Here is a 20,607-nt window from a genome sequence, read left to right as displayed (position 1 = left end):
CTAAGCATTTCTGAGCTAATATACCTTATATTAACCGCATCATTTCTTTGTTCCCTTTGAGCGTCAGCAGAGTTAGAACATCCATTTTTGGAAGAGTCTTTGAGAATAACCTGAGATATTTAATAAAAAGACGACTGGATCAGTTAAGTATCACCCCCGACCATCCTATTTTAAATATTGTGGGATGTGTTCTGCAAAATCCCTTCACAAACTCGAAACAAAAGTGGTTTTGATACAAATTAGCTACAAAGTCATCATTTACCAATGATAAAAACCTCGAACCTGCTATGAAAATATTCTAGCTTCTGTAATATTGAATTTGAGTTCTATCGTCATCTGTTCTATATTTACCGTAGGTTGGTCCCCCTCAATAAGGCATTAGAGGGTTAAATATTTTGCACTTTTGGAGTGATGATCTCAGAGATCGACTGGATCATCCTGAAGTGGATGAAAATATGTACTTGGAATGTATAATAACATATTTCCTACTATAAATTTATAAATATAAACAGGAAGCAGTAGGTTTTCCACACCCTCCTTTGTAAAAAGAATGGAAAATTACATAAACTGATGTTCCACCTCTGATGCTTTTCGCTTGTCTTCTTTTATTGTCTTTTTGATTATTGATTTTACATACACGTGCTAATTTTATTAATTCAAAGTTCAAACTATTGTTTTTCTTATTTATAGATATGAAATCATTAGGAAAATACAAATTGATAATATTTAAAATATTTATTTTATGAATGGGGGAAAAAAAATGAAAATAGTAACGTATATAAATAGTAAGAATGTATAGAAAACATTTATTGAAATCTAGATATTTAATTCCATAATTTGGTAATAACTCATGTAATATCTTTGGAATAATGGAATATCATTTATCCAAAAATACAGGAAGTTTATTATAAAATAAGAAAATTTGCAAAATATGAGACATACAAGATATTATCATTATTACGAAATTTTAGAGAAATAACGTTGGTTAAATATTTAATTGTACATATAACTACTATTGCAAATAATTTTTGACATAGTCGTTTTCATTATATAAAATCAGCAATAGCTCAAACAATCTGAGTAATTAGTTTTGTCGCCATACCAAACTAGTAATTTCAGGCTATACTTCTTTAAGGTAAATGCTAATCATGTATTTTATTTTTGATTGAAAAATTGAATTACAAATAAATCCAGTCTAATCAAATCTGAACTATAATGAGTCTTGTATATGATAATTTCATAAATATTCAGGTTAGATACATATTAATTTATAGGGATACTGAAATACACGGTACTAAAAATTAATTTAAACTAGAACTGGTAGTTGCTGTACTAATACACATAAGACAATTATTCTTTTGATAACATAACTCTCCAAATTTGTGAGCTAAAAAAACGTTCGTTATAAAAAAGCAAGATTGAAAATTGTATTTTATATAGTAAATAAATTTCCGAGCTGAAACACTCCCACCATCCAAACAAAAGTTTTGCCTTTGCCCATGAAAGTGTACTAAACAACATATTGTTTTTATATTTTTTGGTAAAAAATAATCGATATACATTCATATAATTGTATATTTATAACCTATCAAATGCTTGTAATATTAACAATGGATTTTATTTGCATTTAAAAATTATGTACATTGGCAACCCATGCAATGTTTGCATTCTAATCCACGTTGATACTGTAGGAAATTACCCCGTTTACACATGCAACTTGAAAATGTGAATATATATTTTTGAACCCTATCTAATTTCACTTTGAACCAATAAGTCATCTTGAAAGGCGGAAGAGATGTATAGGTGCAAAATGGAAGTAAATTGTGACCCACTGGTATCTATTTAATAAGTTTGGTCTAGAGAAATTGCCACCATCTGACGAGCTATCAGAGCCAAATAGCCTCTTCTCAAAAAAATTCCCTATTCTTAAAACCACAATTAAAAACACATCAAATACAAAAATATCCATTGAAGTTTTAGTAAGATATCAGTCAATATGAAGTTATTTTTGAGATAATTGATGTGTTAATTATCTCATTAACATCTTTCCACTATTAGCAAAATTCTACGTAATCCCAAAGTTAAAAAACTTTTTTTGTATTTTATTAAAAATTAAAACGAATTATTTTTGATTTACTATGATTAAAAATTTCATAACTTTTCTCAGCTTTATAGAATGTATAACTATCCTCAAATATGTATGCACTTAATCCCTCTAAAACTTTTAATCATATTCGATATTGTAAACAGCAAGAAAGGCTCAATGTCCTCATAAAAGTTATGGAATTCATTGTCAAAAAAATTCTTATTTTACTGGGTCAAAAGTAATTGCTTCGAAATTTGTTCAAACACAACAGCTCAAACCTATTAACGGTATTTTCTTATTTTGTAATTTGAGTATTAGACTACAAAATATAATATTTACTTATGTATATAAATAGAATGAAAGCATGACCCATTTGAAAGAATACGAGTTTTGATAATACTGCATGTAACGTTCTACTTCATTGCATGATTTCTATGTGGGTAAGAAATACTCTAAACAGAGTTACAAAAATTCAATTTGTATTAGCATAAATTATTAAATTTAGTCAGTATTATGACGAAATTAGTGCTGTCACAGATTGTGGATCTGATTGGATTTGGGAACCATCAAAATTAGAACTACAATCAATCCGCATTCTGTTTCTTTTAATGTAAAAAAATGTAATATCATCATCATTTTTTTTAGTATAAGCCTGAATTTTATTAGTTTTAACTTTTTTTAATTCGCTAGCTTCATCTTTGCCTTATATTATTGTAAGCCATATAATTTTGTTTAGAAAAAATACAGTTTTTTTCTTCTCGCTCTCTACAGAGTATACACCTAAAATTAGGAGTAGCATCAAATTAAGATATGATCCCCATCATTTTTAATTTAGATATTGTATTATTCAAAAAATGGATAGCTAAAACAAAAATAAACAATTTTTGGTTATATCCCACTTCTCTAAGTGGAGAAATGTCGGACCAGTATCAAGAAAGGCAAGGCGTGTGCAATTTCCTCTACGCCAGTGAAGGCTTCAGAGACTTTTGGTGTCTCTAGCCAGACTGTTTTTAACATCAAGAAGTAAATTAAGTATGTAAATAAAACCAAAAATAAACAAAGCTTCTACAGCAACAATATGGTAGACAATGTGGCCCTCCTCCAGCCCTGACCTCAACTCCCTGGGATTTGCAGTTTAGATTTTCTTGAAGAAGAATGTCGGCCACACCTCTCATTCAAATTTTTATTTTTTTCAAGCTGCCATCATGACAGTGTGGTAACCCATTGACACGGCCTTCATCTTCAAGAGCTGGCAATGTATTCATTGGCGTGTCGTGGATGCAATTTTTATATATGTTGTTTTGTTTCATTACTGCCGTACGTCTTGTCGCCTCTTTCCATATAGTATCTTTAATACTAGCCATATTGAATATATATGGATGTCTGCGCCTTTTACTTCAGTTGACAAAACGGGTCACCTCTAGAGATGTGAGTTTTTGCTCGAGTTTAGTTATAACAAATAGTATATATATAGGTACATTAAATATATTTGATAATAAATTTAATTAAATTCATTTGCAGGTCATTTGCAAACTGATAGAACATACTTCCAGCGTCTATCGTAATTCTAAAGTTTTATTTACCTAATGTAAACTGCAAAACCCTTTCAAAAAGTATGACTTGTGTTAAAGCCAGCAAAAATTATTTCCTTAGCACACATACTTAAGATTTGTCGTATAACAAAAAGACAAGAATTACTAATGAGTATTCATATATTTAGTAAGTTTTGCATAACAAAAAAGAAGAAAAAGTAAATTCAATGCTTTTTTAGCTCGTGAAAAAATTATATTCATAATATTTTTGTCTGAAAAGTTTCTTGATATAAATTTTTTTTTTACTTATGCAATTCGTTTTTAATGAAAAGTATGTTAAACAATTATATTTTAATTTGTTTTTGGTATTATATAACAGTAAATATATTTTTTTAATGAAAAATAACTAGAACTGAATTTACAAGTTTTTTTTTAGATGTAACGGTAATATACACCTAATTGATTGATCACATACAAAGCAATTCTACAAAGTTGATTAAAATACAATATACTAACACTTCACATTGCATAATACATCAATAATGTACGTTTATATTACAATATGTTTTTAGGTATTTAAAAAAAAATAAGTTACTTCAAAAAAGGCTCATTCAATTTCAAAAGTTTTCCTATTATATTTAATGTACTACTTTGATCATAAAGAAACCGTTATCTTTAAATTATGATTTTAATTCTCAATCTATTTTCAATTAGTTTAATTTTTTGTTTAATAAAACAATGCGGTTTGTAATTTAGTTTCGAGTCCCCACTCTGTATACAAAAAGTTAATAATTTTATATTACTATTGTTTAATACCAAATCTAACCCCAAAGAAAATATTATATATTAATTCTTAACAAAAATTACCAAACCGGCACCGCTCTACCATAAATAAAGAACCTATTTCCCATAATATTAAAAGTATATCTCATTAGTATACTAAAAACTCTGGAAGACTTACTCCGTCTAGTTGACAGCTCATTTAAATTAATAAATGATGATAATGTCTTATTTAATCGAACAATACTTGAAATAAATGAGATACATTTACTAAGAGGTAATTGTGACATAGGTGTATATATACAATACATTTAGTTTCTAGATGAAGCTATATTTGCGTTTAAAATTTCATTTGCTGATAATTAATATAAATGAACAAAATCTTGAAAAACTCATTATAATAAATTCTAATGCCTTTTATTTTATCTGATACTTCATTTCCTTTTGCTTAAAAAAATATTGAAGGATAATGTTCAAGTATACAGAGGGTGGACCCAAAAATTGCTGTAGCGACGAAAAACGTGACTTTTGGACTAAAGAAAAGACAGTTCTAAAAAAACAATTTAACATATTCCTTACTCAATTTGTTCTCCTTTACATGCCTCCAAATATCAGCAAACCGATTGTCAGCTTTTGACAACAAAGGTTGTGCCCATGGGATAGCACCCGGTCATGAACCCTTTACAGAGCGAATCCAAATTTGGATGAAAAGTGTCCTAGCCATTCTTCTATAAAGGTTATAAGTAGCAAAGTCCTGGGATTTGCAATCAGGGGTGGAGGAGGGCCTTATGAAGTTAGGCCAGTAGTTAGTCATTTTGTTGCTGTAGAAGTTTTGGTTCTAATTGGCTGTACTGGACTTCTTCACGTTGCAGGTGTTCTGAATGGGGATGCAAACAGTCTTTGCAGCCTTCTCGTTGCTGAAACTGTCGCATAGGAGATCATACAAGTGTTGTATTTTATGCTATTACTCCGACATTTTTACACTTAGAGACAGGGGTTATAAGTAATCTTGTTTCTTTTGTTACTACTGTAATTTAGTTCCATAACGTATCCTCATAATTAAACATAGGGGGATAAAATTGTAATAAAAAGCCTCAATGAATTTACAGTGGTTTAGCATGAGAAGTATACAACTTGTAGTTCGATAATCTACCATTCATGCATATTAAATATTTTATAATTTTGTATGATGCAAAATTGACCTTCTTTTCTAATTCATGTAATTAAAAAAAGGTTTATTTTGTAAATATAAACATTATTAATCTATAAAAAACGTTATAAATGTTTCTTTTATATTTTATACATATGGAAAATTCCCTGGGAAAATCTACATTTACTTTTGTTTGAATAAAAGTTTCATTCAATATAAACCATTCATTAATTTAACCTTGAAATAAATTTGTTTGTTCCATTATTCCGAAGCGTGTTAATAACATTCAATTATTTATATCATAAAAAATAATTTGTCTATTATGCTAAACTATAATGCAATGGTTTAATTCACTCCCACTGAAAGGGTTGTTGAGAAAATGTATGTAAAATATAGAAACATCATAAATGAATAATTTCAATGCACCTATTAGGGTACATTCAATGTAGTTTATATGTAAGGAACTCTCTGGTCCTGGGCATATGCATATAACTAAAGTCCAAAATATTGCGTCGAATTATGGAGCTTTACTACAACAACAAGTCCATACGTTCTTTGACTTGTTTTTTATACTCAAGGTACAGTAGTGTAGGAGAGAAGCGGGTGAGTTCGAACGACATATGACAAGGAACACTTGATTAATCGTATAGCTATCTGGGTTATACTTGTCGTGTCCGGTTCAAACTAATTTATTTTACTGTTCATAATCCTGTATAGAATGATTAGGTGTCAGATACATATTCTAGAGTTAAGAAGGAACGTCATTTTAACCCCTCCTTGTAAATTTTTGATAGTTAATTGAAGTGCATCAACGTATATTTCTTTAGGGTGCATTAATGCTTCTGAATCTGCAAGAATTTGCCTCTTTTAAGTATTGGAATCGGCTTAATAATGCCGATTGCACCATTACGTTTGCATAATTATTTATATGGATACTATGACTTATTTGAGCTCATTTTTGGAGACAAAATTAAGGTTAAAAATTATACCAATTTGCAGGTTTCTATAGGAAATTTACTTGAGTGTAATAATTTAGAAATAAATACCTTATTTGTTTCCAATAGATTTTATTTTTATCATAAGTCTTTTAAAAATCCGTAATAGTAGGAATTGGGTTGAGCGGTTTACTCTGAAACCATGAAGTAACTTTATCACAAAATATTTCTTTTTTGTATGCTTGTCAAACAATAATGTTTGTAACATAATCAAGTTGCGTCCATATTATCTGAGTCAAGTTCAAGTCTTCAATATTCGTTCTGGGTCCATTAAAAAAAAATGAGAGTCTGGACTTGAGATATTAAAATTTCTAAGGCAAGTATATCAAACTTTGTTCGGAACGGAGGCATTTCAAAACCATTTGATCTGATGAGGCACGTACTAGTAAAATAATCGAAAATAGCTATTTTTTAATTTAGTAATTTTTTTTAGCAGTGAGGCAGTTGAAATTAGATTAGATACTAAGGGCCGTGAAGGCTGACTTTAAATATCTAACTAAGGAGGGATATCAAATTCCCTAATATGAACCAACCAGAAATTAATTTACTTTTAAAATTTAAATTTATTAACAACTAATTATGATTGATATATTTGTGTGTATTTTGCTATCCGTAACTAATAAAAAAAGGTAAGTATTGGAAATATATTTTTTTTTGTTATTTATTTATGCAATTCCTTTGTATATAATTAGTTATCGGTATTGGAATTCTCCATAAAAATGGAATCGACAGAAAATTTATTACTGGTCCATCCCTAATATTTTTGTCTATTACTTTTTTATTAACACAACACTTTATTATTATATTATCTATAATACGAGGGGGATGAACAAAGTTTCTGACCTCAACGTGAAGATGGTAGCTCTCGTAAATAAAAGTCAGATCTATCAAGCATATGTTGACAGTTACTCACCAAAATTTCAGCTATTTTAGACGCAAAGTTGTTATATAACATTTGTTTGAGTGAGTTGATGAAGTGTTTTTGTAAAAATGGACAAAATCAAAAATTTTTTTTTTTTTTTTTGAAAGTATAACCTTTAAATAGATTCAATCAATAGTAAAAAGTACTACTCGGACGGGATTAAAGAACCGGGAGTATCACTGGGAGAAGTTTGAAGAGTTACAAGAAGACAAAGTTGAAATATAAAAGTAAAATTTTTTAGGGTATCATTGTATTTCTTTAAACCGGAAGTTTACTTTAATTGAAAGAGGGTAAAAATTACCCAAATAATAAAAAAATGGTTCATACAGCATTCATACCCAGTATAATACTATTGAAATTTTTAATATTTTCCTAAATATTTCATCCATTTCGCACTCGTAAATTTCAATTACATTCCTTAAAAAACATAATTATTTTAACAAAATTATTATAGTGAGACGTTATAGTTTTATTTTTGATAAAAATATCCTGGAAAGAAAATCAATGCTGGTACAAAAAAATATTTTATTATTAAACCTAGACAAAGAGTTTTTTTTTTACATTAATTTTTAAATATGACTCATATATGAATATCCATGATCCAAACCATGTGCAAGTGCACGAACTCATCCCCTTCTCAACTACATGTAAATATATATGAATGCTACAGTATATAAACACTTTTGCTAAATAATAATATTAAAAACTCTTCTTAAAATAAATAACAAAATACTGAAATTTCATAACATTCATTATTTTCCAGGATTCTGCTCATAGACCAGTTCCTGGGAAATACACACCCTAGCTGTACATTTATAAAACAAATATGTAAAGGAAAGAACATAGGTTTTTAGTTCTAATTTATTCCTCTTACACTTTTTTTTTTTTGACCAAATTTTATAAGATTTGGATCCATAAATAAAAATGAAAAATATGGAGGTGAAGTCCCTTTTTATTTTGAAGTAAATTACAAAAGACGCAAAGAATTATCCAAAGTATAAATGTTTTAATAAATATGTCAATAAATTTGTGTTACTAAATATAAATTAATAATTTATATTAGAAATTACTTACGTAGAACATTAATTAAAAAAACCAAGCTCATTTTGTCCTCAGTATTAACTTGACACTCATAAAGTCCATTGTCTTTCCTTTGCACTCTCTCAAGAACCAAAATCCATGAGGATGATCCCTTGGGATGGGAAACTGAGACTCGAGGATCTGAAGTAAACGGAATGGCTCCTGATGAAAGTACAATGGGATGGCGGGCCTTTCGAATCCATGAGACCTTTAGGCATGCATAAAAAATTATATTATGAATAACTTTGTCTTCAGATGTATTAGTTCTAAAAATGTTGTCGTCCCATCCGGATCAGATATAAAAAATGTCACAAAAATCAATTTTTCTAAACAAAATTATCATAATTATCAGTCAATGATGAACATCATCAACTTTTCTTCACAAATTTTTATCCAAATTACAATTAAAAAACATGATACTTATTTTTGGGTGCTCTAAAATTTGGTAAGTATTTTCAGGACCCATAACAAGGACTCTACGTGGACTGGAACTTTTTTAAGTCACACATTAAAGAACAATACAATCCTTTTATAATAAATAAATAGCTTGTAAATTTCTCTTACAGTGCGATTAATATCCAGGTTTTGAACAGTACAAATGAGTGTCACTTTTCCCCCCTCAACTGTTGTGATGTTTCGTCCTCCAGCTGCTTTATTGATTTCAAAGAATGGGGGACCATAGGATCCCTTATGACTACCACGTGGTCCAAACATACCATGACCTCGACGAGTGTTGTGAGGAGAGCCTAAAGAAACAAACAAAATTTTGATTAGATCATATTAAAGAAACTGTCTAGAAGAAGTCAAAATATTAACATATATGAGTTGCAATCATGGACACAATAAAATATTCCTTGTATATCTCAGCCATTCAACTCAAGAGAGACAAAAGGCCCAGAGGTAAATGTTTGAAAGCTAATTATGTCCCTCCTTTCAACTTATGTAAAATTATTTATTTAATAAGAGATATCAAAATAGTTGAATAAGATTTTTATTTAATTTTAGTAAATCTATGATCCGGGAACAAATTAATGGCCAAACATGAAAAATTCATAGAATATATTTAAATTTTAGGGGTCATGTTAACAAATTGAAAGACACAATTAAAAAAAAAAAAAAAAAAAATCATTGATTCAATGTTTCCACATACGACAAAAATTACGTAACAAACGTCATGTTGGTACCCTATGTAGTTGTAAATATTGTTTTTAAACATATATTGAGCAAATTTTCTATACATCTTTAGGAAATTTTCTCTAAAAGCTTAATTGTTACAAGTATATAAGTAGTTTGATTGTCTGTATTTTAAAATTGTTCACTCACATCATGATAATCCAACGTGAAAACGCTTTATTTATACATTTTTTATGTAAATATTTTCTCAAAGTATTAGTTACCTTTTACTCATGAAACGCGGATTAAATTGATCATTCAAATAAGGCAAGATAATAACACAAAGAATAATCGATTATTGATTTTCCTAAATTTATTCGTTTCTATCTACAGGTATGGTATGTAATAATATCACAATTTAATAATCATTCGAAAAAAATTAAGAAGTACTGACCACAAATAAGGAAGAATAATTGTAAAAAATAAAACATATTTTCTGAAAAAAGATAATTTGACATTAAATATAAGGCAAGGACCCCACTTTTATTCGAAATATTTTTTTTAATTGATTTACAAAACTTGAAAATGGACTATATTTTTTTTCCATTAATTTTGGATAATTTACATTTTCTAACTCATATATAGGTAAAATAATCCATTTGAAATAAGACAACTGCAATGATCTAAGTATGTTTAGGAGTATCCTTTTTTATATCCTAAATATGGCTATAAAGACCGTATTTCTTTCTCTGTTATACCTACTTTCTTTTATAAAATTAATTAATATTATAGTAAAGTTTGTATTCTGATATTATTTGATCTATTCAACCATGAAAGTAGATATTATTTTTGTTGATTTGCCCTCAGAAACGTACATACAAAAAATATAATTCTTATAATGAGTATATTGGACTTTTTCTACAAGGATCTCGTTTTCCCGGGAATTTATCGGGGGTAGCCAAAAGGATATCCTGGATTAAATTATTTTATAATATACATTTAATAAAAATAACAAGTAAACAAATGTTATTTTATTTAAAATCACTCGGGTTAAAATGTCAAACATTTTTAACAAAAGAGTTGCATATATTGCAGTGCTGATGTGTGACTTAATTATTTACTTACGGGTGGTATTGTGAATTTCAAAAATTATTCATACGCTGCCCCCCCCCCAAGTTTCACCAAAAATTAAATCGTTAATTACTTATCATTTATTCTTTTGTTGGCTGTTACGGAATTTTAAAAAAATGTACCTGCAGGCTATAAAAACCAATGTGTGTACTGTTAGTTTAGATGAAACAATGAATCACATAAGGTTTGAGAATATATGGTTGGACAAGGCTAGCTTAAGATGTATTTCTTCCACTTAAAAAATGAAAAAAAAAAAAAAATTGAATTCAGTGAATTCATTATTTACTAAGTGTATCCCGTTATATCCCGGGGTACCATAATTTAAAAATTTATTTCCCGGGAAATGTGAAATCCTAAATACAAATATAGATATGTAATATATTTTTTCAGATAAATGCTAAATAATTGATTCAAGCATGAAGATATTTAATGTATTGGTATTTTCAACCATTCTTAGGTATATCGATTGAATTTCTCTTTGTTTGTAGAATTCAATACAGTTATCTTTTTATAGTTTTGGTTTCTTTGAAATATGGATATTTGGGGCTAAAACAATTTAGAATAAAAAATAATTCGCCAATTAACACTACAATTTATACAACTTATTTAAAAAAGGTTTTTATTGTTCCTGTATCTTGTTTTGCACTCTTAATTTTTCTTTTGTTAGACTAAAAATGAGGGGAAATATACTTTTTTACGCTAATATAACTATTTTATCAATCCTATTATAAGGAAAATTAATGCATATATTTTAGAAAAATATTTCCATCTTATAATAAAAAAAGTACCATATCAAGTAGAAAACATTATCCGAATATTTACAATTGAAATGTCTACAAAGGATGTCTCATTTCCATAGTAAATATAGTATATTACGTTATTATAAGTTTGTATATAGGATCTATTTATTGTTCTGGAAGATCTACCTATCTTCAAGAAAAGAGTCCAATTTGGAAGATCAACTCAACTCCATTTACTTAGTTTATGAAGCTAATTTTTTATAGCGTCATCCACTATGGGAAATGTAATTCATGCATTTCTTGTGAAAGATGATGATTTATCTTCCTTCTCTTACATTCTTCTTGAGAGCATAAAAGTATAGTCCATCCGGTCTTAATGAATACATAACAATTATAGGAAATGTCTAATGAAAAGTGCATTAAAATTTCATTAGTAATTTGATAAAATTGGTAAATGTAAAATAACTCGTAGGGATTTTGTTGAAGATAAAAAAACCTATTAAATTTTACATTGTAAAAAAACTCAATGAAAAATTTCTACTTCTTACAGCCAGTAAGTATTTTGCGAGATGATTATAAATTTTATGCTTAATTCTTGCTTTGTAGTTTTTTAAAGATGTATCGGTTCTACTCCTTGGACATTCCGTCCTATATTTAAAGGATGCGTCGCAATCAGACGCAAAAGTCGATCCATAAAACAAACCTTCATTAAATAAAGTAATCATATATTATCCCGTGACGTTAACATAAATCAATCCTCACTAATTTTTATGCGATTAATTATTAATTTGATTAGACCTACATTGAGATAATGTTCTTGCCACGAAGGCACTTAAATTTTTATAAAAATAATTCATTTGGTCAAATAAGATAAGAGAGACAGAACAGGACGGATTTTAAGTTCTATATAAATTACCGATACAACCCTACTCTTGTTAGACTGTCACCTAAAGATTTTAAAGGAGCCCAATTTGTCACCTCTAAAAATACTCTCAGAAAAAATGTAACCAGAGTGTCAAAATAACAATGAAAAATTATGAAACGGCGTAGCTCAATGAAAAATGTAATCGGGAAAAACTATTCTCAATAGCTGAATGTACGTAGGTTCGCATATGACATTGCTCATAGAGAAGTCCATATACTTAATTTATATGTTCTCCTATGACGGATGGAGTAAATGTAATACTATAATGTTTACTGTACTTAATCAAACTCCATCTGAATAATTAAAGGAACATAAAAAAAGTTATAAAATGTTTTGTGAAAAAAATAGAATAACAATGACTAAGGTTGGGATTTTAGTAAAGAAAATAAAGCAGTAATTTTTCTCTAGAAAAATAACATCTCTCACAATCAAGCAAGATCGAGAGTCAACACAGGGCAGTCAAAAGTGTTAAACCAATCAGTATTAATAGTTATGATTTTTGTTCTTGTAAATTCTTTCTTTCGAATATCTTTACGTATCCCTATGATATTTTTTTAAAGGTGTAACTGCCAATGTACTCCCACAACGTTTTTATTTAGTTTGCTTACTCTACGTGTATCGCTTATTTGTAGCATATCTAGAAAAAGTATCAAATTTCCCTTTTCAAATAAAATGCATTTAAAACTCATAATTAATAACCTTTTCTCTTTTTTAACATATGTATGTATATTTGTAGGTATGCAAATTAGTAACAGCAAACCAATCTACTAAATATATAATATAGTAGCAATCCAATCTGTTTTTGACATCCCATACAATAAAAAATATACTTTTTATTATTTATTTATACGATAGTGCATAAAAAACGAGTAGAAACTATTATTATGGCAAAATAATAATGCTTTTGAATAATGCATTCACATTGTGACATAAATATTCCTACGAGTTAGTGGTAAATAGGAAGCTGAGGGAGTTGATAAATCAGGGGTTCCCCACAGCTTTTGGGTGTGAGCCAAAATAGATAAAGAGATTATCTAAAATACCACACTAGGGAAACATTGCTTTAATTTCAATTGATAAATGTCATTGACATTTCAATATTTTTCTTTATTCAAATTATAACTCTTATGACTGTAATTCCCTCGTGAGTTAGGAGACATATTTTTAAGCTTGCATCTACAAGGTTTGAAACAATCCTCATTATCTGTTCTAAATGTTCTTGAGTGCATTTAGTACGATATTTATGTTTCACCTCATCTAAGAAAACAAACCTGCATCTTTTACAAATATAAGACTAGGATCCAACCAGAAAACACTGAAATTGGGCATTGGATCAATTTTGCATCTGAAGAGTAGAGCATGAAGGTATTGGTGGATGAAATAAAGGCTTGTGATAAAAATAGTAGAGCATTATATAGAAATGCTAGAAACAATTGGTGCAATTGATTCATTCCTCCCCTAATTACTATGTAGTATATGTGAGTCTTGCCATGAAAACACAATTTAAGCTAAATATAATACAACATAGAATGTATTTATTGTTATTTAATTATTGTTCTTAAATAATTTTCGCTGGCCGTATGAAACGTACTCGCCACCAGCCTTTCTCCGCTTACTGCCTGTAGAGAATCTTCTAATAAATTATTTTTTCCGTTCAAAAAGTCTTCGTATGTAAAAATTAAACCGCAGTCATTAAATTTTTGAAGAACTATCTTATGAAAATGAACAGACGCAAAAGTCGATCCATTAAACAAACCTTCAAGTAATCATATATTATCCCGTGACGTTAACATCAATCAATCCTCACTAATTTTTATGCGATTAATTATTAATTTGATTAGACTTACATTGAGATAATGTTCTTGCCACGAAGGCAAACACATAAACACATCCCCCCTTCCCACTTAACACTGTAGCTCAAGCCTATACCAAAAATTTTACGTTAAAAACGTTATTGCAAATTTTCCCCTAATAATAAATGAATAGTCCTCTTTCAGCTACCTTTACCAATATTATTCAAAGTTTTCAAAAAAATTATATAGTGCAACAGACTATTTTATTTATACTTTTATTAGACTTTGTACTTTTCTTAAATAATGGTATAATTAAATTTACTGGCTTATTTTTAGATTTAATTCATATTTTCTACTCCAAAGCTAAAAAATTTAAACTATAACGTGTTATGATGTATATGTATACGACACAGATTAGCATGGGTTTATATATATATAAATATTATAATGAACTTTGAACAATAATCAAAAAAAAAAAATATGCATATGTTTAGTCCAAATTTAATATTTTGATATCGCTATAGGAACATTTTCAAATACATGAAATAAAGTACGTAGCCCTTACTTTCAGCTCTGTACATTTAAAAAAACAAAAACATTAGAACTTATTGTTTGGTCGGATATTTTTGAATTTTCCTCCAAAATTATAATTTTTGCTCAAAAACTTTGCTAAATATTCGATTGGAACTTCTTCACAACACTTTTTTTTCGTATGTGAGAAAATGCAGAACTCATCTTGCACATGGCTTTCTCATATCCACATTTTTATATAATTTGCAATTTTGAATTGCCTACAAGTATCCTAGCACGCACATATTCTGTCCACGACCCAACAGTGACGCTTTGAGGATTTTATTCACAATTTATGGATTCGTCACCTCATTGGTCGACCATTGGGATGCTTGTCTTGGCAGCTCATGCGGCTTTGTTTTAACTCAACCTGCAAACATTTTACAACGTTCAATAATGATGCTGCCAAATAAATACTAAACAACCCAGCGCCTTCAAACTTGAAACATCTGCATGTTTTTGTAAGAACTCAGCCAAATATATCTTAGCCATGCTGAGTACTTCTGGGACTGCCTTCGTAGTTATAGCCATATCATAAAATAGAAACTATTATTTTCTACTTCCAAATGATTTTTTTTTTGCCAGTGATTGGAAAATCCAATAACATATTTTTATGATGAACGTGAATATTTTTCTAAATATATATATATATGATTTTATAGGTATATGCTTTGAAACGTACTTCCTTATTCTAATGATTTAAGTTCGTATATATTAATGTGAAAAAATTACATACAATACTATTTCGAACAGTTTAAAATATTTTCATATGAATTATTGACACAAACTGTATGTATGGGGATATATAGGTATTTACTTATACGCATACACATATAACTTTTATAGCATACTTTTCCCTAGAATTGCAAAACTAACGATTGCTCAAATGAATCAAAAAGTATAACATATCGATACATAATAATACTTTTTAGTATACCGGTATTATGTGGGTACTACTGTTCCGTTGCAATTATTACTGAAGTTATACAAAACATTTTGTAGTCTCAATTTGAACAGTAGTTTTTATTTTATTTTCCATAGCTGTTATAATAATATTCTTTAATTCTTGTAAGGAGAAAATACATAAGTATAAAGTATTGACTGATGCATGTACTAATGAATGATGGGAGTACCAATGAGGATTTGTTGATGTGTTCCTAGCTATGTTCTTGTCACGCGACGTTACCATGCTAACACAAAAATACTCCATGTGTTGAGTTGACAGTTGTCGATTCCCTAGTCTACCTTGATATGCCAAAACTATTTCATCGTTTTTTCTTTTTGGTAAATAAATAAATTATCCTGTACTCCGTTTTCGGAAAGACCTGAAAACACAGTTTCTTGTTGATCCCTCGTTGTATATAACATATCATCTTATAATTTAAATAATATAAATTTTGGCATTCATTATATGGAAATGTATAGCTACGCTTTTAATAAAATATTACTAAGCAATATGAAATAGAATAAAATGTTACTAAGGAATATTACATAGAATAAAATATTATCTAAGATATTAATATTATTATATTCAAAACTGTTGATAAAAAAATGTCACAATGAAAGTCTGGTAGGACTAAAAAGATTAATAATAGTTGGTAAAATTGTCATATTTGGTTACTTAACAACTAATTTTAGGTTTTTTTTCTATTTATTTTTAAGAAAGATTTTATGAAACAATTAAAGTAAGAGCGTGGTTAAATACGGAGAATCATTTGCGTTTGTTTCCTTGCTCTAATTGCTGCTTTTAGTGAATATAGTAACAAATGTCATAACATCTATGCTATTTTTCTTTCAAACATTCTTCAGATTGTCAGAGTTACTAAGTTAGTTTTCAAGTTCATTTTTTAGCATACCGGCCTTTTAAATTCTTTGCAATACTAAATATTACGAAATTGTATTGAGTTGATATACTTGAAGGCCCATTAAATGGTGAAAATATGGGTTGGCAAATATGTAACCCTCCCCTCTGATGCACCTTCAAGAATAAAAAGTTCATTTATCAAAAATGTGATCAAACTCTAAGTTTCCCAACCCCTCATCAGACGATTTTTATGCCATTAACAACACTTTTATTTTACATATTCAATCCAAGAATATTTAAATATACCAAAATATAGATATTCATTTATGTGCAGGAAAAAGGGTCGTAAATATGGGTACCGTAAACACACTAATATGTATTTAAATATAATAATGATTACTTATCTATGCATGTTGCATGAAAAATTTATTTCAAATTAATATATATAAAGAAATATTTATATAAATTGATTGATAATACATCATTAATAACTTTGTTATATCTATAACAGATACATATCTTCAAATTTTTGTGGTTGTGTTTAATGAAATAACTTGATTATATATCAAGTAATATAATAAAAAAAATTAGCAATACTGCAAAAATGCATTTACCGTGTTTTGCAAAAGTTTTTTTAATATATTTTTAATCTTAATGATAGATAAAATAAAATATAGCCACAAAAATATATTAATATTTTTTTTCAATTTTTATCATTTATAGTCTTTGTTCTTTAATATAATAGTTTTCAATGAACCTATGTAGTATATGGAAACTTATTATTAAAATGGCATTGTACTAATTTTAAATCCCAATGTCTTCATATACCCAAAACTAAGACTATAACCATTTGAAGAAATCGCATCCTGTTAATCATGATTTTAAGTGAAATATTTCCGATAGTTTACGATTTTTTTAGTCAGCACTAATATTTCACATCACATCTCGACGTTGCTTCATCAAATTAAATAATCAAATTCAGGCTGGTGTCTGGGTTCTACGCACATAGAAGGTAAGTGGAATGCCCTGCATCTCTTTTGGTTAAAACGACTCGGAAGTTCGTGTTTTTTTGGGCAATTCAAATTTTAAAAAAAATCTTAAAAAGAATTGGTTTTCAATTTACTGAACGGATATACTTAGGTCCATCCGAAATTTTTTGAGTGGTGAAAAGTTGGGGTCATCATTGGAGGAAGAGCCAATTACATTTTTTTTAGTATTTTTTCAATTCTCTAAAAAAATATAATTTATTTACAATTAATCATTATTATATATAATTATACCTTAAACTTTTATATAATCAACAACATTCCTAACTTATTTTCTAAAATATAAATTAAAAATCTTTTGTTTAAAGATTTTTTTAATAAGAAGTAAATATTAACTATTTTCTTTAGTTTATATTTAGAGATGCAACATTACTAACCAATAATTTAAGAATTCCAAGTGTTTCTTGATGCATAATTTTGGCACCAACAAAATTTCATTAGTAGAATCATTAATATAAGGCAATGTATGCACAATATAGGTTTTTGCTTTTCTTTTTTTTCCTTTACAAAGATTGATGATTCTTTATTTATTATACATTTGTATATCTTATAGATATACAAATGTTAATTCACTAAATGGTGGTGGTATTGGTTGGTTTCAAACCATTAATCGATATGGGGTTTTTAATGTTAGGCGTGCTCTTATAAAGTAGCCTGTATATCATAAGAATTTGTAAATTCTTATGATGTGTCACGAATAAGAAATTGATTTGATATATTTAATTTCCACATTTTGCTTGTGGGCATGAAAGCTGAGTATTATTCGAACTCCACCAATTACTCACCCTAGATCATTTCTCCTTACTTACCTTTTTTTGAACATAAGCACAGCTCTATAGAGTAATTTCAACTACATCATTTATACCATCATAATTGAAAGATACATCATTTTGGGGGATCAAAGTGAATATTTTTACTATAATAAAATACTACTTTCTAATAAATATTGATTAAACTCTATCAAATGTTTAAAGATTAGAAAAACTTAACATTTGGATTGAATACTATTTGATGCAAAGGCTAGACAATGATAATATAATTAAATAAAAACTCATATGAATGATTTGGTTTTTAAAATTTTTTTTATTATCAATTAAAGACCATTAAATAAAAATTATCTCCATTGTAATAGTTAATAGTTGTATTTACAATATGGAAATAGGATTATAGAACAATGTAACAATATATTTTTGGGTCAGATATATAATACAACTTAGCATTAGATACATTATTTTTTGATAGACAGTAAGGTAAAAGTCCTTGCGTTTAGTTATCTCATTTTGATATCCATTAGTTCCTAAATATCAATTAAAATAGGTTTTTATTTTAATAAAACTTGGTTGTTTTGACCCTCAAATTGGTTGGCACCAACACCACTGAAGTGATTTGAAGACATTTTATAATTTTAGGAAATGACTCCACTCGGATATATTATCATATATTCTGTATACGCAGGCTCTCAGAATACACAGAATTGAGTAATCCCAAAGTTATAAACCAATTATTGAAACAAAGATCACGTGATAAATATTTATACAAGCCAGTAACTTTTTTGAGCATGGAATAGCACACAACCTTCAAGAATTCGCCCTTTTAATTAAATTACCAACATAAATTCAGGAAAGGAAAATTAAAAGTTGTATACACATTAAGGTTAATTAAAAAGATTAATAGGTGACGTCAATTATGTTATTAGAAAAAACGACGACTTGCATGGGGAAAAGGGCAAAAATTGCGTTTCGCCCCTTTGTTTTAGAGCTTAAGGTATACCAGTATGCCTGTCACAGACATGCTCTAAGTAAATGTCAGTCCAAACAGACTAAAAAATTTCAAAAATATGGAGCGAAGATTAACATTCATTTATGTTTAATAAATAAAAAAAGTAACGAAGACCTGAAACGATTGCAACAATGCCTTTTTTTCTCAAACATACAAAAACCGCCGTCAAAAAATGTATACTACAATTGTATATTATAATGCATATGAATCAATAGTTAAATTGAATGAATATTATCGATTACCTTCATTCACGAATATTTGAGATAATAAATGTGTTTCTGGGATGGGAGTATAAATTTTTATTACATCAATGTACTAATGAATCAAGATGAGTGTATTTTTTACTTTTATATATGGGGCACTTGATGTAGTGTTACTTGACGTGTTAATAACGTAATGTTAATTTATTAGTTCTTTATGTTTGTACTGAACCATGTTTCAGAAGATTTTTATTCAAGTTTTTTTCAGTATTTTAACATTTTGAGCCATGAGATTGCGTTCGAGTTCATTTCAGGCTTATAAATATTTGTTTTTATAATTTGAGTCTTATGGCTTTTTTTTTAGTCAAAAATAAATTACTGAGAATAAATCAAATGTAATGTCCGCAAAAAGTAATGGCTATTGAGATTTAGTAGAATTAGAAATTTTAAGTATGCTAATATATATTTTTAATATTTTCCTACTTCCAAGTTTTGACTCAAGTTGACTATAAAAGGTACTTTGAAAAGTACTTTATACATATTTTAATTGAGAAAACTAAAGTGATTGAAAAATGCGCCAAATCTAGAGTTCAAATCAAACCTCATTTTTTCAAATTATGGAAATTAATATGAATACATACACTTATTTTTTCTGTAGCCTACAACTTCGAAATAAAATGCAGAAACATATGATGATAAATCATATTATAATATGTTGGCAATTATAATGTTAATGACATTTTAATTTTAAATAAATGGGTTATATTAAAACTTACGCACAAACATATGTGACCAAGTCGATCAACACAAAGCTGCATGAAAATTATTTCTTTGTAATGCATCCGTAATTTTATTAAAAAGTCAAAAAGATTCAATTATATCGTACTACCGTAGATTTTGGATAACTTTAATCTAAGTACCGATCCCCTCACACAAAATTAATAGTTTTAATTTGCGTCTA

The 20,607-nt window shown here is 28.2% G+C and overlaps 2 protein-coding genes across 7 annotated transcripts in view; both read right to left on the bottom strand.

Annotated features, from left to right (window-relative positions):
* Positions 1–20,607, bottom strand: part of LOC121116473 (protein amalgam) — a 251,936-nt gene that overhangs the window by 22,697 nt on the left and 208,632 nt on the right. For all 5 annotated transcript variants that reach the window (XR_011779596.1, XR_011779597.1, XR_011779598.1 and 2 more), the window contains exons 3-4: positions 9,110–9,291; positions 8,540–8,753 (exon numbers count right to left, since the gene is read on the bottom strand). Coding sequence is in view for 2 of the 5 variants with exons in the window: in XM_040710726.2 (XP_040566660.1) it covers positions 8,540–8,753; positions 9,110–9,291 (396 nt within the window). In the remaining 3 variants the exon portion in view is untranslated. The remainder of the gene's footprint in view (positions 1–8,539; positions 8,754–9,109; positions 9,292–20,607) is intronic.
* The window catches only part of LOC121116458 (uncharacterized), a 423,817-nt gene that overhangs the window by 219,962 nt on the left and 183,248 nt on the right, over positions 1–20,607 (bottom strand). The gene's annotated exons all lie outside the window — the stretch shown is intronic.

Source organism: Lepeophtheirus salmonis, chromosome 4, assembly GCF_016086655.4.
Source record: "Lepeophtheirus salmonis chromosome 4, UVic_Lsal_1.4, whole genome shotgun sequence".
Lineage (NCBI taxonomy): Eukaryota > Metazoa > Arthropoda > Copepoda > Siphonostomatoida > Caligidae > Lepeophtheirus > Lepeophtheirus salmonis.
The sequence above is the reverse complement of the archived record's forward strand: the minus strand, read 5'-3'. Positions and strand labels throughout refer to the sequence as shown.